General features: G+C 40.5%; 1 protein-coding gene and 3 non-coding genes across 15 annotated transcripts in view; all 4 read right to left on the bottom strand.

The window, feature by feature from the left end:
• Positions 1–27,156, bottom strand: part of LOC132956260 (ELKS/Rab6-interacting/CAST family member 1-like) — a 103,612-nt gene that overhangs the window by 13,343 nt on the left and 63,113 nt on the right. For 8 of the 12 annotated variants that reach the window (XM_061029598.1, XM_061029600.1, XM_061029599.1 and 5 more), the window contains 3 exons: positions 16,754–16,901; positions 7,623–7,730; positions 1,838–2,023 (listed from right to left, as the gene is read on the bottom strand). In XM_061029598.1, coding sequence (XP_060885581.1) covers positions 1,838–2,023; positions 7,623–7,730; positions 16,754–16,901 — 442 coding nt within the window. Of the gene's footprint in view, positions 1–1,837; positions 2,024–7,176; positions 7,255–7,622; positions 7,731–16,753; positions 16,902–27,156 lie in introns of those variants that run through there. The other 4 variants (XR_009665990.1, XR_009665991.1, XR_009665992.1 and 1 more) reach the window with 1 other exon arrangement.
• On the bottom strand, positions 9,859–9,931 carry trnak-cuu (transfer RNA lysine (anticodon CUU)). Its single transcript has one exon. It is a non-coding gene; the product is annotated as a tRNA-Lys (tRNA).
• trnak-cuu (transfer RNA lysine (anticodon CUU)) lies at positions 10,206–10,278 on the bottom strand. The gene has a single exon. It is a non-coding gene; the product is annotated as a tRNA-Lys (tRNA).
• trnak-cuu (transfer RNA lysine (anticodon CUU)) lies at positions 10,993–11,065 on the bottom strand. Its single transcript has one exon. It is a non-coding gene; the product is annotated as a tRNA-Lys (tRNA).

Here is a 27,156-nt window from a genome sequence, read left to right as displayed (position 1 = left end):
ATATCAAATTATAAAACAAACAAACATAAAATAATACTAACAGACATATTTCACAATAGTATATGAAAATATACAAACACACAGACACTAAACCCAAAGCATACGACACAATGTATTCATGTAAACAGGACAAAAGTAACAGTCCTAATGTTTTCTTATTTTATGATTCATGGTATTCTGACTCGCAGGCTTTTTAATATAAATTTGCAGAAACAACTTCAAAGCAAACACCTTCGTCATGCAAATGAAATTTTTTTCTGCGCTCTGAGTAAGTGACTTGTAACACAGATCACAGTCCACGTTCCGTCTCCAACCACGAGATAACATCGGTGATTTCATCATGACCACGATGATTCCTGACCCTGAGAGTCGGTCTCCTCAAGTTCACCTTGAATTCAGCCTCTGCTTACACAATGTCTCTTTAGAGCGTGACATAAAACACACCGTCCAAAACGTGTTCTGAAAGTCTCTTACAGATATTTGGTAGAATATTCCATTAAGTGCTTGTTTTCTTTGTTTGTATGCTTAGACGTTTGGCCTGTATGTGGCCATGAGAACAGATTGGTTTGAAGGTTTTCAATTACTTGAAAGGGTTTTTAAAGATATGAGGAAGAAATAAAACACTGAATGGTGGTTGGTTGGTTGTCTGAAAGCATTCAATCTTGTTAGATAAGCTACTGGAAATAAGCTGATTATGAAAAATACATTCAGTGATTGTGTTTTAAAGAGGCATGCAGCATTTCTCTGCGCCTTAATGGAAACAGTGATTAAATGACGATATAATTCAGTATATCTAAAGTTTATTTAAAGTGACACCATACCATGCTATGCCATGCTATCCACAGTACTCATGCTAATCAGAGACATTTCCCTGCATTAAGACATACAATAGAGCTTTCATGAGGAAACTAGTCGTGCTGCACACTGACCACATACTCTGTCACATTGCTCTTTAAGAGTGTGTGTCTAGAGTTACAGTTTTTCAATGTATACCACATGTAGCGGCCATGTATCGCCTGATATGTTTTCAATATGGCGAAAAACAGAGAGAGAGAGAAAGGACGCTGTAGACAGCCACAAAATATTTTAATCTAATAATATACTGTTTATATTCTAAACCTGAATACACTTGTAGTTGCCATGACAGTGGAGCTGCAAAAGGGCAGTCCGGTTAGCCAATCTTTCTTAATCTTCCCCTAAGCCTCATCTTCTCTTTCTTTATCCTCATTTCCCTTTTCTCTCCTCCCACTCTCGGATGACATCTCGCTCGACATGTAAATAAATATTCTCGTCTCTCCATTTCTTGCTCCGTATATGAACCAACTCTCCTCCTGCTGCCAAAAGCTGCGAGCAGAGTTTACTCCCCGTAAAATAAAACGTCTGAAAAAGATTTTGTTTCACAGCCAGCCGCTTGTCGTCAGGTGACCCGTTGGAGTAAATCTTTTTCATTAATGTCAAAGGCAGCGCCAAAAAACTGCCATGTGAACCAGTGTGTGCCCGACTCCTACACACACGTCCACACAGCTACAAACACACACACAGGGAGAATAATCTCAAAAAACACAGACATCATCACTTATGTAAAGAAAGAGCACATAAACACACATAGAGTTTTAACCGAGGACTGATGAATGTCGCCAGGACACACACACACACACACACACACACACACACACACACACACACACACACACACACACACACACACACACACACACACACACACACACACACACACACACACACACACACACACACACACACACACACACACACACACACACACACACACACACACACACACACACACACACACACACACACCAAATTGTCTCACCTGTTCCTGTGTCATGCTGTGCAGCTGCGTATGCCAGGAGGCGGAGTCAGAACGGTGATAGGCAGGGGGCGGGGCAAAGTCCTGCAATATGATTGGGTCTCGCTCCTGACACAGTGAGGTCAGGTGACTGATGTACAGCTTCAGTTTGCTGCGATTCTGATTGAGATCCAGGAGAGGAGAGAGAATCTGGGGGGGGGGGGGGGGGGGGGAAATGAAACGAGACAATTTATTAGAATTCACACACAAACACAAAAAAATGGTGATGGATGATTTTGGCGAGGAAAATAGATCTGATGCAAGATGCACCAGAATGGATTTTAAAAAAATGCATTTTTAAAGAAAGAGTGAAAGAGGAACTTCTAGAGCTATGGATGTTCCCCGTTAATATTTTATTCTGAAAAAATCTGACTTTAATAGCAACATTTGTTTCACCCGTGGCTGTGACTAATGTGTGTGTGTTTGAGCATGGGAAAGAGGAGCTACATGCACAATTTTGGGGGTACAAGACAAGACCCCCCAAGAGACAAATACTCTCACACACACACACACACACACACACACACACACACACACAGAGACCCACAAAGATACACAGAAAAGACACACAGACCCTCTCCTCTCCTTGGGGAAAAGAAAGATTTAAGTGCAGAGGAAGCATGTTAAGAGGGCTGTTAGTGTGTGTGTTAGGGAAGTAGGCTCTGTCGTAGTGGTGTCTGTCTTCACCCTTTGCTTCATGCTTATCATCACTTAGCACAGACAGACAGACAGAAACACACACACACACACACACACACACACACACACACACACACACACACACACACACACACACACACACACACACACACACACACACACACACACACACACACACACACACACACACACACACACACACACACACACACACACACACACAGAGAGTTTCAATAGGAGGATACATTCACTGAGCACAGTAGCACAGTAATTGTAAATATTCTTTAAAAGTCTTCTCAGATTTTGACAATGTGTTTAATTCAGTGCAGTCACATACTGTCCACTGACACTGTGTTTAGTGTAGCAACATGTTCTCCCTCCCAACTTATCAATTATATATCAGAATGTGAATACCTGGACAATAAATGTATTTCTTCTCGTCTTTCTTTTAATATGATGAATCTTGTCTTCATGCACTGAGTTAAGAGATTTATATACTGTCTAGTTTCTTGCATGTCTTATTTAAATTGACTCATAAAACCTACAAACAGGATTCATATCCATCCCAGACACTTGTCTCTGACACATTTTCTAAATCTGATCTAGCCTGCGCCGTCAAAAAAAAAGAAAAACAAACTGCAGACAGGCAGATTTTTGGACACTGATAATGAATAAAACACAATATACATAAACAACTCTCCTGTATATGCAACATTCATTATTCAACAACTTCATGGGTTTGAGCATCCTGGCAAACAAATCAAAGCACGAGATGTGGGTGTTTTTTTTTTTTTTGTAGGATTAAAAAAAATACTCTTGCACGCTCTTCTTCAGCATTGCTGCGACAATGAAAGTCGACAGTAAATCAAAGTAACTGTCACTTCTGATTCAGAGTCTTCACCTCATTTACTACAAACACAACACACCCACAAACACACACACACCGGGAGTTATTTTTGTGTTTTTTTCCAGAGCCACTCCGTTGTGTGTTCAAGAGTAGTTTAACTACATCCCAAAACACAAACACAGTACACATGTACACATGTTTGATGTAATATATGTAAGCGCACAGAGACCTAACACACACACTCATACAAGGTCATTATCTGAGCTGAAAATAGTGCTGGTTACAGTATTTTCCAGTTAAAACTTGCCAAAAGGTTACAGTCCATTACAAAATACATCACCAAACATTTCCCTCTGGAGTGAGAGGGATAAGTAAGGGGAGTGAAGAGACAATGATGGAGTTAAAAGCTGCAGAGATCTGACACATTCTGCATTTTAAAACATCACTGCTGTGTGTGTGTGTTTTGATGCAGCTCCAGGTCTGTTGTGTGAGTTATCCAGGTATATGACAAAACAGTATGTGAGCAAATCTCGTAAGAATCGGGCCTTTCTGCTTTACAAACATGTCTAAACACGTGTTCAGCAGCTGAGCACTCACACTTTCTAATATGGACTTCTCTGTCAGAAAGCTAAAAGAAAAGAAGAAAGAAACACTCGCCACACTTTCCAGACCTGCAGCAGAGCTCGGGGATCAAATACGAGCCAAATGAGAAACAGACTGAAGCATAGTGGTGATAAGAGGAAGATATTCAGAGCAAAATAACATCACTGTAATTCTTTTGTCTTTAAATAAATATTCAACGACTTATACAGACAAGTATCTAAATGATGGCAGCGGAAGTAAAAAACATTTAATATTCACAATTGATCCCTGAAAGCCTGTAAAGCACCTGTAGTCCTTACATTATCTGACTTTATTTTGATGTACAGCATGTATGTGCCTCTGTGTTTTTATTGTTTTACACACCCTATGCAGTGTGTGTGTGTGTGTGTGTGTGTGTGTGTGTGTGTGTGTGTGTGTGTGTGTGTGTTTAACGAGCCCACAGTGCTTTCCAATGTCTTACAGTACTATAAAATAATCCCAGAGGAGACATGATTTTATACAGCAATGTGTGTGTGTTTGTTCCTCTTTATTAACCTGCCGGCCAGTGTGTTACTGAGCTATGAAACTACTCCAAAGAGAGACATTCACTCTCTAGCTGCATGTTTAAAAACCTTCAGAGACCCCATTGTAAGGTGAAATCTGGACTCTTCTCTTTCTGAAGAGGTGTCATTATTGTGCCTGAGTGCACAGCGTGTATACGGGGACAATTATTCCACAAGGAACGGCATATAATGAGGAGGTAGGATTTTGAGGTACAGCATGGAAGAATTCATGACACTATCAATGATTTCATTGTTCTGTGATAACTGAAGATAGGTTCAATCTGCAAATGTTTTTTTGCACCATACATTTTTTGGTAACTTGCTCGCTTGCTTTAGCTTCTTAAAAGTGAATATTTTCTGATTTGTTAAATAAAATATATTATCCTTTTGGTTAGTTAGGACAAAATAAAACATGAATCTCCATCTGCCCAACTTGTGTTTCATATCCACTGGTGCTCTGCAGGACCTGTACAGTATATTCATTTACAAATGTTTTTTTCTTATTTTGGCAGTAATGTCTTATTTTTAATACTTCTGTTACTGTATTTTCAGATGTCTGATTTTTTTTTTTTAGCTATTGTACAACAAGTAAAAGCTTGAAGTCATTACTCATGAAGTCATTTAAAAAACCACTGAGCTGCCTCATAGAAACACACATTAACACCTCTTCCCTGTCTTTTGTCACTGATGCATCTTATAGCACTAAGCCATAAAAAAAAAAAAACTATTCCTCAACTATTCTTAGTGTGTGTTCAGATGGCTCTCCTGTGTTTCTTTGCTTCACTTGTTTTGAAGCATTTCTCCTCCAACAGTAGTTCAGAATTCCCTTAATGAAACAGGCACAGTCACCGACTGTTCGGATGTAATGTGCTGTGGAGAATTGCCCGCCTTACAAACCAAGAAGTGTGTGCATACTGTACCTGTGTGTGTAACTACTCATGGACACAGAATGAGTGTCAGCAGTGTGTGTGCTGACTGGCGTGCCTCTCTCAGCAGGGAGGTGCTACCGCTAATTAATAACCAGGGTCAAACTTAGATCCCTCAGTGTAGCATTGGCCGTTTAGCATCCCAATGGGAAATCCCAATGGAGGAAGTGAGCTGCGTTAAAGGAGCATGTGTGCGTCATGTGGTGCTGCCTCCACTGTCCTGTCGGGAAGTCAAACTAACACAACTCTTTTATCAATGTGAGACCCAAAGACAGGATCAACAGAGGTGGGAATTGCAGAATAACTTCTGAAATGATTCGTACATAAGTATGATATATGACCAGAAATATCAAAAGTATCCCAATACTGCGATTCAGCAAAATTGATGCGCCATGATATCCGATGAACTGAAGAATATAAAAAAGACCCTGAACAGGTTAACTTCAGGATTAATGTATTAACTGCAATTTGGTGTCTGCTTCCCCTGTCATCAAACTTCATCTCTTAACTTCCTTTAAACACATTATTTGACATTATCCTGTTGTTCTCTTCTTCTTCTTTTATCCCACTGTCAACTTGTTTCATTAGCCAATTAGCTTTTGTCCACATTACCCTCAATCATGTCGTAAGTGCTACTTTGTGAGGAGTCACAAAGTGGTGATGTGGTGAGTCAAACTGGCAGGGGAAACTGTTTCGATCACTGTATTTATCAAAAATTAAAACATCAAGATTTGGCACCAGCGATATAACAATTATATCACATGAATCAGTGCAATGATATAATGCTGTATCAATATTTAGTTCCATCCCTAGTCCTCATAAGCCACTTCAACAAATATGCTAATCACTTTTTCTGTGAATTTTACAGCGAGTAACTCTGTGGATCTTCTACAAGTGTTGACATGTTTTATTTAAGAAAGCATGTGGACCTGCATTACATTTTTATACTAGATGTGCTGAAATCCATTTGAAAAGGGTATTTGTGTTCTTGCTTGACCTGTATGTTTTCATGAATGTGAAATTAATAACCTATGAGCCTTGAAAAAAAAATACTGAAACCCCCCATTGCATACTTTAAAAACAGTACCAAGGTGAGGGCAAGGCAAAAAGCTTCCTTTTATCATTGCTAACAATGCTAAAATCTTTCATGGAGTATTTTTGCAAAGACGCAGCTTTCATAGATCATGCACTACAACCCAAACAGAGTGAGTTCAGCTGAGAGACTGTCATGCCATTAAAGAAGATGAAGCACAAAGACAGACACATGATGCATCAAAAAAGAATGATGTGCTGTGATTGACATGACGATCAATAAGAAAGACGAAGGAAATCATGAGATGATGAAAGACGGTATTTTTGAAAGAATTCATCTAGGAGGAGGAGGAGGAGAAGAAAAATGAAAAAAATCAAAGGATGGAAGGAGACATTTAACAGATGGAGCACAAATTTCAGGAGCTTTAAATACCCTGATTGATGTGAATATTCTGATTCAGAAATTCACCTCATCCCAGTTTAAATATTGACCACCATGAGAAAAGTTAGAAATCTATTGTGGTGATGAAAGAATGGAAGAAATGAGCACACAAAGGTGGACAAGTGAAATGACGGAATCAACACATCAGAACCAGATCACAAACTCACGGATGGAACGAAAGTATGACTGATGAAAGACGGTTGATGAGCACATCCAAATTTGATATGGATCCAGATGAAAGAGAGGCTCACCCTTCTGTACAAAATGCAGGACCGAGACTGAGAAAGAAGGCATGTGGTTTGCTAGGCCCATATGCCCTCCTCATCGTCCTATTGGTTAGTTCAGTCCCACCGCAGCGTGAGTTTGGAGAAAGCAAGAAGTTAGTTTGTCGAAGCAGAAAATTTAAGAAGACCCAGAGCTGCGGTTAAATCAAAACCATTACATTTGAACAAATGTAAATAATTAGACAAATAAGAAGCTTTCAAAGTAACCAAAGTGGCCAAACGTTTCTATTTAAGCTAGTGGCCTTTGACATGAGCAGAAAGTTGTAAATGGCAATAATAAGAAGTATCTGAAATGTCATTTGAGAGCATGCATTCATCCGTTAACAGTGAGTTCATATTTGTGTGTCAGGCTTGCGACAATATTTGAAGGTTTTCCCTTGTTTGTGGAAACACTGTGCAGGTAAAGATCTTACCTGGTCTGGGGACGGCTTGTGATTGTTGGGCAGCTCTGAGTTTGGAGAGGTGACCTTCAGGTGGTCGTCCTCATAGTTGTTCGCCATCAGCTTCATGCGGTTTTGCGTCTACAGAGAGAAAAAGAGTCACAAACTATGAGATGTTTTCAACTCTACAACTTGTTTTCTGACTTTTTACAGCCCAGTGACAGAAATGTAAGCTAGGTAATGAGAGAACATTCTTGAATTTAAATCTTTGGTCAAGACCTTTAAATGGAGTTTGCAGAGTTTGTGGATGGAACACCACGAAGACAAGATACAGGATCATTCACATAAAGCAACATGTCGTCTGCATACAGTGACAATCAATACGCTAGACTGTTTACTTTATGGAAACGATATGGCTTGTGGTTCCACAGCGAAGGGGAAGAAATACAGACACTGATAAAGGACAGACTTGACTCGTCGCACCTTCCTATGCAAAGTATCCAGAAAGAATATCATATGTTTCTTACTATATCTTTTTGGTTTGTAACACAAAAAATTATAAAAGATAATTTGTAATGTGATTCTGCAAAATAAAAAAGACGTTTCTACTTCAGCTAACACCACAAAGTCATGCATGTGTGTGTGTGTGTGATAAGAGGGTAACCATAGCCTCAAATTCCTCAGGGAGTTAATTTGCAGAGAGGAAATAGAGAAGAGATGGTTGGACGACTGCCAAGAGCTTTGACTTTCACTTACACACACTGTGTGCTTATGAGTCTGTGCACTAGAAGAGGAAGAGGGAAAGACACAGGCAAAAAAGAAAACAGAGCAAGGAGAACATTTCAAACTGCGTGTTTAAGTTTTTGTTGTATGTTGGTTTTGCTTCCCTTTCAAAAATAACAATAAAGAAGGCTTTGTAAATTTTAAAGAGCACACACACACACATAAAGCCACACAAATACAACCTTTGACATGCCACCTGTTGTGCAGCTTGTTAACTGCGGCAGAAATAACAGGCTTCCTAATTTGCCACTTGGGCAGAGATCCATAAAGGAGTAAAACAAATGTTGGGCTGTACGCACACACACACACACACACACACACACACACATGAGCTCTTCGATGTACAAACGCATATCAACATGCAGTAAATAGACTTTTGTCCCCTTGTTTTTTTCCATTTCCTTACTGTTGAGTCCCATCTATCTAATTTTTTCCTCCTCCTAACTGTCATTTATCTACTCCTCCTTTCCTGACCGTCCTCTTCCTCCTTGCTAATCCATCTCTCTCACATGTTATAGTTATACTTCAAGACTTACAGTAGGCTTGGAAAAGAGCAAGTGAGAGGGAGAGAGAGAGAGAGAGAGAGAGAGAGAGAGAGAGAGAGAGAGAGAGAGAGAGAGCGAGCGAAAGCAAGGGAGGGAGTCAGTCTAAATCTGTCAGTCTTGTCCAATCTAAATCCCCTTAGCCTCTTGCTGAGCCCTGCAAGGAACAGGGGCTTAAGCAGGCCAGACTGAAGTTTTGTGTGTGTGTGTGTGTGTGTGTGTGTGTGTGTGTGTGAGACAGAAGCTAAAAGAAATATGCCATTGCCACATTTCGTGTGTGTTTGTTTGAAAGCTAAATGAAAGACTGCATTTTTTTGAGAGTCTGTGTGTGAGCAGGAGATAGCTGTGCTTTGTGTGTGTGTGTGTGTGGTATCATATAAAACTGTGTGTGTGTGTGTGTGTGTGTGTGTGTGTGTGTGTGTGTGTGTGTGTGTGTGTGTGTGTGTGTGTGTCTATGCACATAAGTCAAGTTGAAGACATTCTCCCCTGGCGAGCACTCACATTATTCATTTCCATGTTTTCTCAAGACAGCTTTAAAATAAACACACACATATATTTAAAACAAACACGGAAAGTAAACAGTTCATCTTGAAACCACATTAGTGCAGAGCGCGGGATCCCCACTGCACCTGCAGACAAAAACGCAAACACACACTGGAAGCTCTGGAGTGATGTTTATTCGTCCGTCTATCTCTTCCTCTCCTCTCCACAAACTCCTGAGGAATGCAATCTGCAGAAATTTAAGACACTGACTGTTGCTGTATACAGCTGCATTTCTTTAAAACCCAAAGGCAGCAAACAGTTTACCCGTCTCATCAATACTGACATTAATTATAGACACTGCACCACCCTGTGAAGGTTTCAAGCATGAGTGCATTTTGCAGGAGTGAAGGTAGACTTACTCCAAGTCTTTCATCACAATACTCTATAGTTCAAAACCACAGCGCCCAACGTGGGGCTCGAACCCACGACCCTGAGATTAAGAGTCTCATGCTCTACCGACTGAGCTAGCCGGGCTGTAGGTGGCTATGGAAGAGGTCAGATTTCGAGGCAGCCATTACCACCCAGGAGGGTGGGGGTTGTGGGGGGTTCTAGGTAGGCTCCCTTCACAGTCCAACATATTCTAGATAAAAAAAGACTATGATTGGTTCTTAAAGCTTAGAATAGAACCGTTCTCCTTAAAGGAAATATTGGATGTAGTACTATTTGTCCCAGTTTAGGCGGTCTATGTTCTTCAAGAGTGTCAGTCACATTAGTTTCTTTGGTCAGAGTCTGCAGTACAAAAGAGAAGCGCCCAACGTGGGGCTCGAACCCACGACCCTGAGATTAAGAGTCTCATGCTCTACCGACTGAGCTAGCCGGGCTGGCTAACAATGGGTTGGCTGATGCCAGAAAATGCTACAGATTCAGTGTCTGCATACACACTTCGAAAGAGTGGCTTGCTCTTCCCAGGGGTCCAATCACTACAGCAACCTCTGTTACTTTGACCCAGGAGACCCCCTGCCCCACTCCCACAGTGTGTGTTTGGTATTGAAAGTTTTAAATTTAAATTAAAAACATAAAAAGACTGAGAAAGGACATCTCAGAGTTTGTCTTACCATAGTGAAATAGTCTGAAACTTGTTTGGTGAATGGACAATTTTAAATTGAGTTCTTCTATCATGCAAAGATGTTCATGAGTGATGTTAACAAAGTGCTTTTTTTTAAAAAAAGATTTATTTTTGGGCTTTTTGTGCCTTTAATGGAGAGACAGGACAGTGGATAGAGATGGAAATCAGGGAGAGATAGAGTGGGGAGTGACATGCGGGGGGGGGGGAGCCGCCCGGGCCGCCCTCTTGGAGGAGCATAGCCTCCATATATGGGACGCGCGCACTAACCACTGCGCCACCAGCGCCCCAACAAAGTGCATTTATTAAATGAAATGGAAGACGCCTTCAATTACACAGTTTCTGCATTTGCTTCACTATGGGGACATGAGACAGTCAGTTGACTTAGGTCTTTGTCCTTGCATTCAGAGGCAACCAACTTTAAGAGAAAGTGATCTGATGAATGGACAGAGGCTTCAGTACAAAACCACTGCGCCCAACGTGGGGCTCGAACCCACGACCCTGAGATTAAGAGTCTCATGCTCTACCGACTGAGCTAGCCGGGCTGCTGATGAAGAGGATATGACACAGATAATGTGTGGGGGTTGAATGTCTGTGACCACTTGTCCACTGTCCACACCTAAACTTTGAAGAAAGACAAGATTGCAGTTGGTAATAGGTCTTTAAAGTTAGGAGCGTTCTTGTAGGGAAGTAATAAATAATGACAAGACAAAAAGTTAAAAAGTTAGTTGTGTACTACATTTTGTATATTAACATGTGACTCTATCTTTGGTGTTTTCCTGTGTTTTCACTTTTATTCTATTCATCTTTTGTATCCTGATTATATTATATATCCTAGGTAGAGCTTTATGTAATGAAGTCCCTCTATCCTGTCCTGTAAATGTACCCAGCACTCTGCTCTTTTGTTTCTCTCCATTTGTCTTTAATGATCTGAGTTTTGTTCAGATTTATTTTTAAATGTCTTTCTCTGTTATAGACACATTATCTTAAATCAACCTCTCACTTTCATACATGCGTGCAATTGTACCATGGCTAAATGTCTCTTCCACTTTTTCTCCCTGCTTTCTGAAATGTGTCTTCGTTTCCACAGCTCCTTGTCCTGTCTTCTGATATTTGGAACTGCTTTTCTCTTTAAGTTTTTCTTTCTTTTTTGGCCAGTTCATTGTTTTTGATTTCAACCAACTTTTTGATATCTAAAACACATGCTTCAGAAGTTGATATTCAATGCAAAGCACTGGTTACACAAGTCATTCAATTTGGGGAAATTCTGCAGCAACAGCAATTTATTAAAAACCAAGCAGACATGTAGCTGGAGAAGTTAACCAAAGTCATATTTTTCTTTGGTGTACTTTGACTTGAAAACTCACAATAATGACAAATGTTAATGTCATGAATCCACCCTGATTTAACCTTCTTTGTTGGAGTGCTAACAGGGGTTATGAGAAAGGACTGGTTGTTACAATACATTTCTATTTTTTTTTTTTGCCTCATTTTTCCTGTTTCTCAAACTGTATTTGTCTTATTTCACACTGCTCAGAGAGATGCATCATTGATTGACATCAAGACTTTAATCTTGTACCTTAAAGGTTTTTCTTTTAAAGCCATGTGAATTTAACGAGCTAGCTAAATACTTTTTTTCTCAGAAACCTGGGAACAAAGAGGGGCTTATTCGGAGTAGACAACACAAGACAACCAAAAGAATGATTGTGACTAGTGATTGCATGTGATGGTCACTGAGCATGTTAGTGTTTATATTGTTATCTACAAGATTTCAGAAAGCTTCTAAAACAAAACGAAAATGCTAAGACGCACTAATAAATCCCTAATTTCTCCATCTGTCCTTCTCTGTTCTCTTGTTGTTCTTTTAGTTTTTAGTTTCTTTTGAATACTAGTACAGCGATCGGGAGAAATAGAGGACAGGCCAGAACAAAAGACACAGAGGACTGGGAAGGAAAGTGAGGTGTGAATTAGCTGAGAAAAGGGTGAGTAAAGGTGAGGGGGGAGGGGGGGGACAGAACAAAGACAACTGCATGAGAGGAAGAAATTAACGCCCTCCCAATCCTCCTCTCTCATTTTCCTTACTCGCCTTTTTTTTAAAAAACATCTTCCCCTTTTCTCTAATTGTCAGGAATGCTGACCTCAGCTCAGCCAACTCTCTTTCCCACTTAATCTAATCATCACTCCGTTATTTCACTCCTCCTCTTCCCCCTATTGTTCCCTTCCTCCTCCCTTGTCCTTTTCTCCTCGTCTCCATCTATCCTCCTTGTGGCTCCTCTGTAACCCGCTGCAGCAGACAGAGCGAGAAACAAATGAACGCGAGTGAAGCGAGGTGGAAAATCTGCTGAGTCATGCTTAGCAGAAAATCATTTCATCGTGATAAGGCTCAGGGGAATATTAGATTGGATTATTGTTTCGGTTTTCCCTCCAGTAGTGAAAGAAGAACCTTTGTTGTTATCTCTGCAATTATCAGAAAAGGAAAAGTTGCTGAGTCATGGTCGGATAAGAACTATTTCATCATGATTAATAATTACATTCGTTTTCCCCCCCTCCTCTTTTTTCCATAAAGAACAGAGAGTATGTTAGTAAGTGGAAAATAGAGTCTGAGTCCAGCCCTGCAGGGAATCATTTCATTCTGATAAGTCTCCAGAGAAGAATTCACTACATTTGAGCCTCTTTTTTTCCACTTTTGGCAGTAACAGAGAAGTCATGATTATCATAACCAAATAATGATGAACAGTTAAGTGCGTAAAGACGGAAACAAAAAATAAAACACCCATAACTCTTAGAAAAGAACCCCTGAAATCCTTGTAGGCTTAAAGAAACGTTTAAGCGTTAAAGTGCATAATCTGTAATTAAATACTAGGCTGTTGAACCCTCTTTTATTGTTCTTTCCATATCATTTTTTCAATATAATTTAGTGTTTGTGTTTCTGTAATGTCACTTAAGATTCTCTAATAAGAAACCTCGGAAAATACCAAACCACCGTCATCCTGAGCTTTCCAAAGCCACTGATATGACGAGCCAGAATATAAAAAGACGTCCATAAAAGAAGGCAGTTCTAGCCACACAGATGGAGAACAATTGCTGAGGCCAGGGCCACACATACACCACCTGTAAATGTTAACCACATGTGTCTCTCACAGGGGCAGATGGTGCTATATTCCTCACCTCCCCCCTCTTGTTCCATTTCATAAATATTACGACTCCTTCCCTCTCCTTATTTTATTTCTCACACTCTTCATCATAACTTCTCTCTGTTTTTCTCATGGCTCACCGTACTACCGAAGGAAATTAAAAAAAAAAAATGTGAATAAAAGTACGCAGGAAAAGACTGTGAGAAAGAGAGGAGAGTGAAGAGAGCTGAGGTCACCTTGATCTACAGCCTTCTCGGCTTCACTGCAGCTGGGGCTCAAAGGGCAACAGGCAGGAAGAACTTTCAGGGACACTCACATATATTCTTAACTCACACACGTTTTTTACATCTTTAATATTTTCTGCATGAATCAAACTATATGCATCAGATTCTGCTGTCTAATGTTGTTGTCTTTGCTGTATACTTTTCTTTAAAACATTCAGTTTTATAAGTTGTGTTCCTCTAATAAACACAGCAGCTGGCTGGCTTTGTGACAGAAGGTTGTAATTGTTTGAAAAGAAAAAAAAACATTTGCACAATTCTTCACATTAACCGACAAACAGCCATTAATCACTTTAGAAATGTAGCTTATAGTAAATAACTATTGTTTTGTTTTTTCAATGCTTCAACTTGAAAAAATGACTACAAGTAGTTTATATTCTTTTTCATTACAGGAATGATATGGCCAAAATAACACAGGTGCAATGTTTAATCAAAAGCCCTATGTAGCACATGCACTCACACACCCACTGCAGAAATTTTCAGGACAGCCTGCCCTTGACATTTTCTTGAGTAGCTCTTTCACATATGTTCTTCACAGTGGGAGATTTTCCCTTTCGGATGGGGAGGGCTCAGAGGCGAGACATGGAAAAAGTCAGGATATCGTGGAGTTATAAAATCCTTTTTCACTCCGGGATTTCTCCACAATTTTCCCTTTTTAAGAGTTTCAAGAAGAGCTGCAACTCCTGAGAACTTCTTGAAGCTTTTCAGGAGTTTTTCCACACGTGTGAAAAGGCTTAAAGACAAGATATCCTGTATCCTTTAGTACACAAAGGAAAAAAATAAAAGTCACACAATCTGACCAGATGTGTTATCTTTTGTCCACCAGATGATTATATTTGACTGAATCTGGTTTATTGTGTTTTTGAATTGAGCCTCTTATTGCATGGTACTCTAGCAGTAAAACCTTATGGTTGTGGTGTTTAGAACCCAGATTCAAACCAGACATGTCAGCGACATTTAAGCACTTGTGAAACATCCATTCATTTCAAAAACCACAGACTCTGAACTCTGATTGACTGACAGGTGATGCCTGTCAAAAAAACACTCGTGGAAACTTCCAAAAATAGCACTTTTGATTCTGCAGCACACAGGTAAAAGTGGACCAGATTCTTGTTCAAAATCCAAAGTTTAAAGCTAACTTATTTTGTCAGTTTGTACTTTAAAATAAACTTTCTGTTTACACCTGCCAGAAGTTTACAGCTCACCAAGTCATTTACATCATCTCAGATTTATACTTTAAATTTGGTGCTGCTACCCTGCCTCCGTCCCATTTGTCAGGCAGGTATCAGTGTCAAAGTGTGTGTCTGTGTCACTCTGAAGGAGGCAGCTACAAATACACAGCAGTCTCCGCTCACTGCATGGTAACGCACACACACACATACACACACACACTTACGGGAATATTGAGGAAGTCTTGGCTGTGATCTGTCTTTGAAGGACTGAAAATTATAACACCATAGAGAGAAAGAGAGAGAGACCAAGAGGAGGGCAAAAACGCTCACACACACATTGACATACGTACACTCTATCACACACTGACATAGCAGCAGACAGTGGAGTCTCTGTGTTGTCAGTAACCACCTTCGAGACCCTGAGGTGTCATAAATGACATCAAATAGGACTGAGAGTCAGAGGGATGAGGGAGGAAGAGAGACGAGAGTGATTCGTGTTATAATGACTTCATTTGACACAGCGACTCTCCAACACCTCCTGACTTTCACTTAAACACCGAGTCTAACTCTTTGTCGCACATACATGCGATTTCACTCTTTCTGAGCGCAACATTTTTCTCAGTGAATCCATTTAAGCTCGTTCAATCCATAAAATGGATTTTGGGCAATATTCAGTTGCAGCTTAAGAAGTGCTCCATCGTATCGATCTGGGTGGTTTGAGGATTACAACTCCATTACTTTTATTTGAACTGCCGTTTATTTTCACAGTTGGTTGATCAAGACAAAAAGAAGGAAACACAAAGTGCCTCAGTCTCAGTTTTGGGCTGATATATTAGGATCTTTGTCTCCATGTGTATGGTGCTGGGCATGATCTGTGTTTGAATGTTGGTTGCTGGATGCATGGACTGTACCTTGGCCTGGAATAGATAATACCTGGAAATAGATATAAAGGGAGAAGATACAGTGCAGTTTATGAAAAACAGTGAAGAGGAAATCCAACAAACTCTCAGCCGGCACATCCACTGAGGAGTTGGTTAATTCACTAGACCCACAAAAACCTTCACTGTGTGTGTGTTTGTGTGTGTGTGTGTGTGTGTGTGTGTGTGTGTGTGTGTGTGAATAAAACCTCTATGTGGAACCACAGAGGCATTTGGTTATGTTTATATCCTTGTTTTTGGCCTGGGTGAGTGTGCAAACATCAGTATGTGTGTGTATGTGTGTGTGTCTGTATGTACAGATTTGTGTGTTTGAGCTCTGTGAAGGTGTATCCATACCAGAGAGGTGACGTGTGTGTATATCTGTGGAGGGAAAATGTAAATAAATGCAGATTTATATGAAAGTGTTGTCAGCAGAGATTTGTTGAGCATTTGAACTCTGTGTGTGTTTATGTGTGGAGAGTGAGGGAGGGGTCGGTGAATCCTAAATTTACCCCCGGTGGTCGGAGAAGTGTGGTCGCATCTGGACTCAGTTTCTCTCTGCATCTCTTTTTTTTCCCTCCTCCACTCGCCTCACCTGTGCTCACCCTTTTTTTTTTTTTTTTTTTTTTTTACTCCTCTCCACACTTCTTTCCTCTCCACTCGTTTAAGTAACTGAACACGGACCTTTTCTTGGATGTCAAAGTGTGAGTGTGTTCACAGTTATCTTACCTGCTGTTTGAGCTGATGGACCAGACCGTCCTTCTCCCTCTTCAGAGCTGCCACCTCATCCTGGGTTTTCTTCTTCTTGGAGGAGGAGAGCTCCAGCAGGGCGATGTTGGCGTCTTTCTCACTTATGGCTGCCAGCAGTGCCTCTTGCCTGCACAATGATCAACAAAAAGTGTTGTTAGAAACACTAGAAATCAACTTCATTGATAACACTTGATGATTTTGCATTCATTGGTTAGAATAGCATTTACATTTTTATCAGAATCATCTTTTCAAATGTTCTGTGGAATGTTCTGATTAACACAAGATGTTCCTGTAAAATGTTTTAAAATGTCATCTTTAAAACGTAATAGGAACACCGCACATTTATTTCCAGTTGCCTCCCTTGTATTGGGGTCGAGGACAAAAAATCCCAAAGATGGAAATCTCTAAATCTCAACAAAAGAAACCAAAACTATCTGCCCGCAGAGTTACTCATTTGGGTGTAAGTTAATGTCATAGTGACGCTATTGCATGTCAACAACTTGAGGGAAGTCTTCTTAGTGGGTACACCACTTTGTGATTTAAGAAGATGAATTTGGGGTGTTTTTGCGCAAATACAGGGCTCTCTGGTTGTAAAATCATGCAATCATAATGTTTCCTCTTTGGTCATGATGGGGACTTTAATGACAAATGGTCTTTGGCTCGTTGATTGGGAACACATCTGAAAAAAAGACAAACATTGAAGCGTAATTGGCTCCAAAGCACTTAAAAAACGTTTTACTCAATGCATTAACACACTTATGTAAATGACCCTTTAGTCCCTCTCTCTCTCTCTCTCTCCCTGTGTGGACGGTGGAGCTGACAGATAGAATAGCATTGTGGCTGGGAAGCAACAAGCCGCTTCCCATCCATCCCATCTGCCACAGATCTGGCTCAGTCCCCTCCGAGGACACCCAAGTCCCTGAATTCTCGGAAATCTGAACTATGATGGTTATCCACAATCGCTCATGTCTTAAAGACGGGCCACATACAATCACACATGAAATCAGTTCAGACATAGATGCAGACTTGAAAACATTTTATAAAAGTATTTTTTTTTCTTTAACTGCCTATTTGAATAAGAATTAATATAAATAATAAAGTACATTTGAAAATGTTAACGCTTCTCTTAGTCAAAATGTGAAATCAAACTGAAATGTGCGAAAAATTGCCAACAGTAAGAACGAAGGGCATACTCTCCCCAATCCCCAATCGTGAACACCAACCCTGTTTATAAGCATGTATGAAGATATTCCTCTCCCACATACACACACAGATACAGTGGTGCAGGGAGGAATGCAGTGATGAGTGTCTAAATGAAGACAGATTACATGTTTGGGCTGTGCGAACACCCACAGATTCTTTGCGTAACCTCACGAACCACACTGTCAGCGTACAAGTGTCCCATCATGCATCTGGGCTGCTGCAATCTGACAGGAGCAGGGGCTTGGGGGTTGAGAATGGGGTTGGCGGATTGATTCCCAGGACATTTCTGGTCGCTTTAAGACTCCTCTGGGCTTAGTATTCAAAAACTTTTTAGACGAATAAATATGGATGAATCATTGTTTTTGATTAAAGTAAACATTTATATTTCATGGAACTATATACTGTACATCTATACATCTTGTATTTGTCAATAAGTCATGATATATTTGGGTAAAAAATAGATTTTTTTCACCACACAAAAAAAAGGAAAAACAAACTTTCAAGAGTTTCAGGTTTTGGAAGAGGTGCTGCATGAACACCAACAGATCTCAAACTTGTACCTAGGCCTGGGTTTCTTTGTATGTTTTATACAAGGGAGGGACAATATGAAACTAAACTCAAATACCTTACATTTGCAAGAGCTCAAATCGAGGACAATTACAAAATTGATTGACTTGATGTCAGATGGTAATCTTACTGTTTCTTCATCAGTCATCAGACCATTTAAATACTCAACTTTTAAAGCTCTTGGACTTCCTTTTGTGTGTCAAAACTTTTCTTTGTTCCATGTTTTGAGGCATTGGATCTCTGTCAGAGACTTTTCTTTTACTGGCACACACACATACACGCATACACACACACACACACACACACACACACACACACACATACACACATAGAGAGGAAGGCTAATGGAACATTCGTCTTGTTAAAGCTAACAGTGCGTTCAGTTTTATACCATATCTGAGGGTTACCTGCCAGCACATGGCACTTATAAACCCTGGTGATAAAATGATATTTATTCCAGATGCACCCGCTTCATTCTGAGCCTTTCAATGCGTCTCCCATCCATTTCCCCCTCACACACAGACGGGCACACTTACAACATTCTGCTTTTACAGCTAAACACATGCTTAGGACAAGTGCTGGATGTGGCTGCTGCTGTTACTATGTGATCATTAAAATCTGTTTCAAGTGCAGATCTCTTTTTTCAAATCTCTGAATAATTCTGCTGTCTGAGGGTGCTTAAAAACACAGTATGATCCTTGCTTTGCTGGCAATGTGTCCTTTCTGTTGAAACTCAAAAAGAGAGCTGCAGCCAGCGCGGTGAGGAGGAAAGGCTCCCAGTGGATCTGCGGCCTCAGATCTGTAACTTTCCTTTCAAGTCTTTCCGCTCTGCAGCAATAAGGAGGGCAGAGTGAGATAAAGGAAGGTCTGCGAACAGTGAGCGAAGAATGAAAGTTTGTCATAAAGGTTACCTCTCAAATATTCATACTTCCTTATTTGGCGACTTTGTTTGTCTTAAAAGCTGTGGGAATTTTTGCCCTGCACGCCCCAGAGTCTATTTATCAATCTGAGTGTGAAGAAAAGTCTGGCTCTGAATCTGTTCTTCGACTGATCAGAAATGTCACCTACTGTTAGCCTGCATGCAGACCAACAACAACACTTCCTGAAAACAATGTGTTGGCACAGATGGGACTCAGAGAAGGGGGCTAAGAAAACAAACGATGCTGGACAAAAAAAGTTGACCAAAATTGCGTAAGAGACATTAAAACACTGTCCAGACCTGCTGAGCTGGGACGAGTTGAACATGTTCAAGGCCACATTCCTGGTATATTATTTAACAATGTTTAAACCTAGACTTAAACAAGTGGGAAAAATAGAGCTCACTTTAATTATACTATCTGGCAGATGTGTCACAGAAACATCAATCAAGCACGTTTCTCAATATGATCTGTCTTGAAAAACATCATTTACAAAACATTAAATGCACAAAACATGCTTGGGGTGAGTAATAAATGGTGTCATGACTTAATTTTGATGCAGGTTGCACTCTGAATACACACTCTAAACACTGTCTGCAGCACAATACTGTATAGCAGAGAATCACAGCTAAGCAATCAGTTAGCCGCACTACTGTACACTTTAATAACGGGGTGAAATATATAAAATATTCTTTAATTGAGATATTTAGTTGAGAAAATGGCTTTCTGAGTTCCTATGAAAAGTCAAATTTGATTCATAATCCTCACAGAAAAGATCTATTCTCAATCCAAAAACTTTAATGTTTCCATATATGGTAAAATGATCTTCCCACTTCCTTATAGGCTCTCTCTCTCAACTCACTATCAGTGTCTCTCGCCCACCATGCACTCTTCATCTCCTCCTCACCTCCCCCTCAGACCTTCATCCCTCCTTCTATCTCTCCTCTCCCTCGGTCTGTAAAGAAGACGGGAGGCATTCTTTCCGTCGTTTGGCAGTCGTGTGCCATGATGTCATCGCCGTGGCGACAAGGCAGACAGTAAGCAGATACATGCAAACTCGCCAGGCACCTGACCCCAACCCTGGCACACACGCATACACACACACACACTCGTGGGCTCACTCCTTCCTCAAACCACTTAAGGCCCCTCACTTTATCACACACACTAATGCTTGGTCTTAGATCACACGCATTTTTCTGCACACACACGCCAAAGCAGTTTCCCGTGTGTGCTGTGTTATCTCTACTATACTGTCGCCCTCTACAGTGTGTGTTTGTGTGTGTGTGCGTTCATGAAACAGTTGTATGTCTATGTTCGTGACAGCATAACTCAGGGGCATTTCAGTGCGTGTGCATGTTCACAAGTTGTCTGTGTGTATTCAGGGCTTTAGGTGTGTGTAAGAATAAAGTGTGTGTGGATTCAGCCTGGTGTGACATTGGCCAGCCTCTGCCTAAGACAAACACGGAGCTATTTTAGAAATAATCCCCTCTCTCTCTCTGCTCTCTGTTTCCGACTGAACAAAGCAGCTCTCCATTGTTTGGTGTGACACTGTCCGCTCTGGTTACAAAGCAGGCTGCTTGGAGGACGCCAGAGCTCAAACTTTAACCCCGGGAGGATTCGGTTCCTGTCATGCTCGACCTCGTTTCTGAACGGGGAGGATTCCTCTACATGCTGGTTCTCAGAGAACAACAAGATATGTTCAGACCTTTTCAAGCTAGCTGGACATTTCCAAAGATTTTCTGAAAACATACTCCTCCCTTATTGGCCAGTTGTGAGAAACTGAAAGAGTATTCAAGCAAATTACATTTGCACATCCATTTTTCCGGAAGGAGAGAGGACTTAGAAACATTGATTAAATGTCATGTTGATGTAATAATGTGCACTAAATACCAACGTTTGTACGTAGATTTCACATTACAATGTCTAAAAAATACTCCTATCTTCCAGGGAAAACAAGATCTTAGAGCATCAGAGAATAGAGAAGGCATTATGTTTTTTTTCCTCCATTTTATTGGTTTGAAATAACAGAATAAAATAGCTCAACCTGCCTTATTGTAACAGAAAATGCGACGAAAAAAGTGCCATATAAATACATGTATTACTTCTATAATTTAGAGTTTAAGCTGTAGCTATCTGGACACAAGCTGAGGTCAGATCAGTCTTAGCTGGGATGCCTCAGGGCAGGTAAAGACATTAAAACAGCTGATGAGCCTCTACATAAAACATTGAGGATGTCTCAAAGGATGCAGCTAATTTTCCCTCCATTAGGGACCTTTTAGATTTTTGCTTTATTCTCTATCCAGACAGCAGTCCATGAATGATCTGAGAGTCATAAAAAAAGGAGGTATATAGAAAGATTGTCTGGAAAGTTTGAATAAATGAATTATAAGAAAACGTTTTGAAGGGAGAAGAGGGCACAGTAGAGATGCAGGTATACATATACAGGAGGGCACAGCTGGTTCGGAGTGGTAGCTAATGCTGCCTAGAGGCACAAACACACACACAAAACCACACATGCAACTCTACGGCTGGCTCTGGCATTCATGACTGTGCATAAACTTCTTCTACCCATGGATGCAAAATCAAATCCTTTTCTAATTTCTCCTTCTGTTTTTGCCTCTCTCATGTCTGTCTCTGTCTCTTTCGCCCTTATTCTCTCTCTCTCTCTCTCTCTCACACACACACACAACACACACTCACACACATGAACACACACAGCTACTAGTTCAGTCTCTTAGTCTCCAGAGTGGGGCCCTGCAGTGTAGTATTTCTCTCCCAGCTGACAGCTTCTGTCCTGGGGCAGACAAGCAGCGAGCACTGAACCCCCCTATTCTCATCTGCTCTGTGCAGACTCTATCTCTCTCTATTTCTCTCTCTCTCTCTCTCTCTCACAGGTTTGAAGTGTGAACTGCTTCTTTTTCTAACAGCTGAAAATACTGAAGAAAGAAAAAAGTGAAGTCAGAAGTTAAGAAGTTAAGAAGCAGAATTCAGTATAAAGGACGTGACGCTGTCAGGCTCTCTTTTAGGATTCCCACACTGTTTAACACAAACACGTATGTTAAAGGTACACAACATGTATATATCCGACAAGCAGTCCTCTACTTTGCCCTCCATTTAAAGTCTTTGCTGCCGATACACACATAACACAAAGACACACTTACTGGTTTATAGCCCTGCGAGAGAAAGCACAGGATGACAAATACACACATCAGAGCAGTTTTATGAAGCATTCGTTTGAGCTGGCCTGCCATGTGTGCAGCATCAAAGCAGAGACAGCCAATAAAGCATCGGTTTATAGAAAGCCATTTAAACCTGATTTTTCTCCTGCAAAACTGACAACACAAAGTTTCACTTAATTATCTCAAAAACTATACAGTAAAATCAGGACCACAGCCAGGGACATTTTTCAAAATAAAAGATCAAATATGACTAAAATATCCAATACGACGAAAAAATATCATAGCGTCTCAATGCAATTTGAGCAGACTTTCCATTTAACGAGATTATAAAAGAAGTTATTAGAGAAAATGATGGACACCCAATGCGGTTCTTATGCGTGTCAAAACTTTGAAATTGTTTCTCGAGGGGCGACTTTAAATAAAAGGAAACATCAAAGGGATGGTCGGCTGAAAGTACAGAGTAATGATAAAATGGATCATCGAGAATCACAGTTAAGGATGCCCTCTTTGCTTTTATTCGAGCTAAAAAGCAAAATGTGTTTACAAATATGAAAAGTTTACTTGTTCATTAAGTGAGAAATGGTAAAAAGTGGAAAAAATTGCTAAGTGGTTAGCATAGGATAGCATAGGTCCTGATTTGGAAGAAACTTTGCTTTGATTAAAGGAGCCCTCTGTATAAGACACAATAACACGCTGAGAGCAGCGGGGTTTTTGGCGAGATCTTTTTAAAAGCTATGTGTGTGTTTCAAACTATAGTGGAAGTGGGTCAGAGACACTGGATATGAATGATTTAGTACGGAGGGAAGAGACGGGACGAGAGACCATCAGAGAGAATAAGAAACAGTTAGAAAGAGCGAGAAAGAGAGTGTTAGGAAAATAGGTTAAAGCTGGTGCGCAGGATAAGAAAGTGTGTGTGTGTGTGTGTGTGTGTGTGAGAGAGAGAGAAAGAGAAAATCTCCCCTCAAGGAGCTGTTGTACATCAGAGAGGCTTAGAGAAAGAAGGCGAGAAGGCTTACACACACTTACAAATATAGAGCGAGCGAGAGAGAGAGAGAGAGAGAGAGAGAGAGAGAAACAGCATTGACAGGGAAGGGAATAAAATAACTGGAGGATTTGGAGGGAAAACAAATCAAAGAGACGTGAAGAGGGAGAGAGGGAGGGAGGAGTTGTGAGAGACAAGGTAGAGAGACAAAGGCAGTATGAGGGGGAGAAAGAGAGAGAGAGAGAGAGGAGGGCAGGTGGGACTATTGCATGACAGAATGAGGATCTGTTCTTGACACATTTCCCCTTTTCACGCTACCTTTTTTCTCTTTGAAATAAAAAAAAACACTTTCACCTCTTTCTTTCTCTGTCTTCCACACACACACACCCACCCACACACACACACACACACACACACACACAACTGTGACTGATAAGAAAGGTGTAAAAATGCATTATCCACAGTCCACGGGAGTTTGCGTTTTCCATGGGACCACACACACACAAACGCATACACAGGGTGAGAAGTGTGACTAAAGATGCAGCTTTGTCTTCACTCAGGTTTTTTTTTACAGTGAATCCATTACCACGCATTGCCACAGAGACCAAGACATCTGCTCACAATCTGTCAGCACAAACTCACTACTGTAACACTAACCAGTCACAGTAATGGACACCTGCGATTCCACAGTGTTTGTGAAAGAGGATTTAAAAAAAAAAAAAAAAAATCTTTTTATGACTTGATTTGACAATGTGAGACTGAAAAAGATGCTCCTGTCCGTCTACTGTAACTGTCCACGCCCCCTGTGGTTCAGCTGTACTCTACTGGCTTTCATCAAACTGCACAGATATAATCGCTGTAGTGATCGCTACATCCAAAGTGTCGTGGATGCATCTTCACATAAAAACCTGGACCTACCCCGCGAGGAAGTACCTTAAAATAAATCCTATGTAACAGAAGTTTATGAGAAAATCCCCCTCCGTCTTTAGTTGATTATGACCTCAGAAAACGTTTTGCCAATGAGTTAAAGGTCGAAATCTGTACTTGGCTTTCTTCAAAACACCGTCATGGTTATTTACTCTATATATGGATGTGACATCATGACTTTGTTGTTGCGTAATAATGTATAACATTGACTATACAGATGATTTCACAGCCATCATGTTATAGTTCTCTAACTACATCTGTTGTTTCTCAGTCGTTCTTTATTTGTTCTTTCTTTACAGAACATTTAAAACAAGCCAATTTAAAGTCAGTAACTAGTCTGTCCTGTTCTGTATTCCCTGTCCATCTATTGTAGTTTTATTATTTCCAGAGAAGAAATCTAATCTTTTGGCTCTCCTAACGTACAATCAGAGGCTTTTTAAAAAGACAGCATGTTTTGTTTTCTACTTTTTGATATGTTTTTCCTCCTAGTTGCACCCTCTCCCTCTTTAATTGCTGTTTAATGACCTGTTTGATGGCCTGGCACACACAACCTGTAATCAGCCAAGGAAAACAGGCCAGTTTAGGTTTTGCCGCATCCTTTTTCTCCCCCCCTTTATCTGTTTTCTTTCCCTCCACTTGTTTCTTTTTTGTTCTGATGTGTTTGGTTCCCTTCCATCTCCCGGAACATTTTGCTCTTGTTCTCGGCTTCTCGTACTTGTTTCTAATTCAGCTCAATTTAGTTCCTAACTCATGTGAGAGCTCTGCAATACATGTGCAGATTACACACAAAATTACGATTACGAAGAAACAAATCTCTCTCTTTTTCTCTGCAGTATATTCTGAAGGAGATCGCTGGATTTCAAGGCTTCAGAAGCTTCAAGAAAACCCAGTTACTTGAATGAAACTTTGAACTGAAGTTAAACTTTTATTGCTTCAATTCTCCTGTTTCGATCTCTCTCCCTTTCTCTCAAACGGGACAAAAAAATCAAAAAGGAAAGTGAAAGACAAAGAAAGAGAGAAAAGGGAAAGAAAGACAAGTACAGAGAGTGCAAGAAGGAAAATATGGGGGGGGGGGGGGAGAGACGCAGAGCGAGGCGCCCTGATTTGAGCTTGTAAGACTAAGTGTCAGAACTGCGTGCCCCTTTTTGTCATACTAAGCTCTGAACATGTCTGTCACACACACAAAAAACACAGACACACACCCACCGACTTGCTTTGGCACAGTGTGGATTAATCTCATTGCTGTCTGACGGGATCAAAGCACTTGTCTTGAGCTTATGGCAGTGCACCATAAGCATGTGTACATGCATCTGTGTGGGAGGGTGTATTTTTATGCATGTGTGTGTTTGTGCATGTGTGCGTTTGTGTGTGCATCTGTGAATTTATTACAAAGCTTTCCCTTGAGACTCAAAGCTTCTAAGCAGTCATGCTGTCTCATCTAATTTTGTATGTGACTGTGTGTGTGTGTGTGTGTGTGTGTGTGTGTGTGCGTGTTTGTTTTGGTTGTCTTTTTTCATTAATCTTTTTATCACTTGACCTTTTTGATATTGTCTCTATCACACGCATGCCATCAAAACAGAAAAAAGGTAAATAAATGCATCAATTTAAATGAATTCTTGTGCTATGTCGTGACAACGGTGAAGACACAGACGGGCAGACAAGTTTAGAAACACAGCCTGCCAGATGGAAATCAGGGAATAATGACCTTTCCAGACAGACTCAAAATGGAGAGATGGATGGAAAGAGGTATGGAGGAAGAGGAAGGCAGGAAGGATGCAAGGAATGAGGAGTTTGGGAGGAATGCTTGAGCAAGGGATGGAGAGAAGGAATGAAGGGAAGGATGCAGGGAGATGGTTGGAGGTTGAGTGGGAGATAAAACAAAGACCAGAGCAGCAGAGGAGGAATAAATTCAATTTATGGTGTTCACCTTGGGGCATCAGGCATACTACCTCTGCAGGAGACTAAAGGCAGCACGGTAACTTTGTGTCTCTGCAGACTCTCTTTATAGTCCCATTGTGCATGCGTGCAAATAAACTCTTTGTGTGTAAACATACTCTAATTCTAGATGCTCAATCGTCTAAAAGCACTATTTTAAATTCTGTTCAGCAAATAGAAGATCCTGTTCCAGTAATTCTAAATAGATTTTGGCGCTTTACCCATAACAATTTCAGTGAATCACTATTTTACACCTGATTTGTCACAGCCTGAGGCAGGCTCCCCCACATAGAGAAAACTACTAAAATGTGATGTTTTATTTCCCCACTTAAGCAGACTGAAGTAACCTGCCTCAATCTGCTGCTTGTTTTTGGAACTTTTGTCCATTTGCATCTGGGGAAAAATCTGTCAAATGCAGCATGGACTTTTAATTGTGCAGTTTGAGTGATTTCCTTAACAATCCATTTTAAAACTTTAAACCTGCATATAAACTGCAATGGAGTGTATATCTGTTTGAAATGTTGCAAAATGTGTACAATTCTTGTCAAGATCAGTAAGGACAGATATGTTTGTCAGCAATTGAGCTCAAACAGCGAGAAAGGTTATTGAATGCCTGCATGGGAAAGGACCATAAAGTAATCACGAACACAGTCGATATATAAATCGTAGTGT

The sequence above is a fragment of the Labrus mixtus genome, chromosome 22 (assembly GCF_963584025.1).
Source record: "Labrus mixtus chromosome 22, fLabMix1.1, whole genome shotgun sequence".
Classification (NCBI taxonomy): domain Eukaryota; kingdom Metazoa; phylum Chordata; class Actinopteri; order Labriformes; family Labridae; genus Labrus; species Labrus mixtus.
Note: the sequence above shows the minus strand (reverse complement) of the source record. Positions and strands in the feature narration are given on the sequence as shown.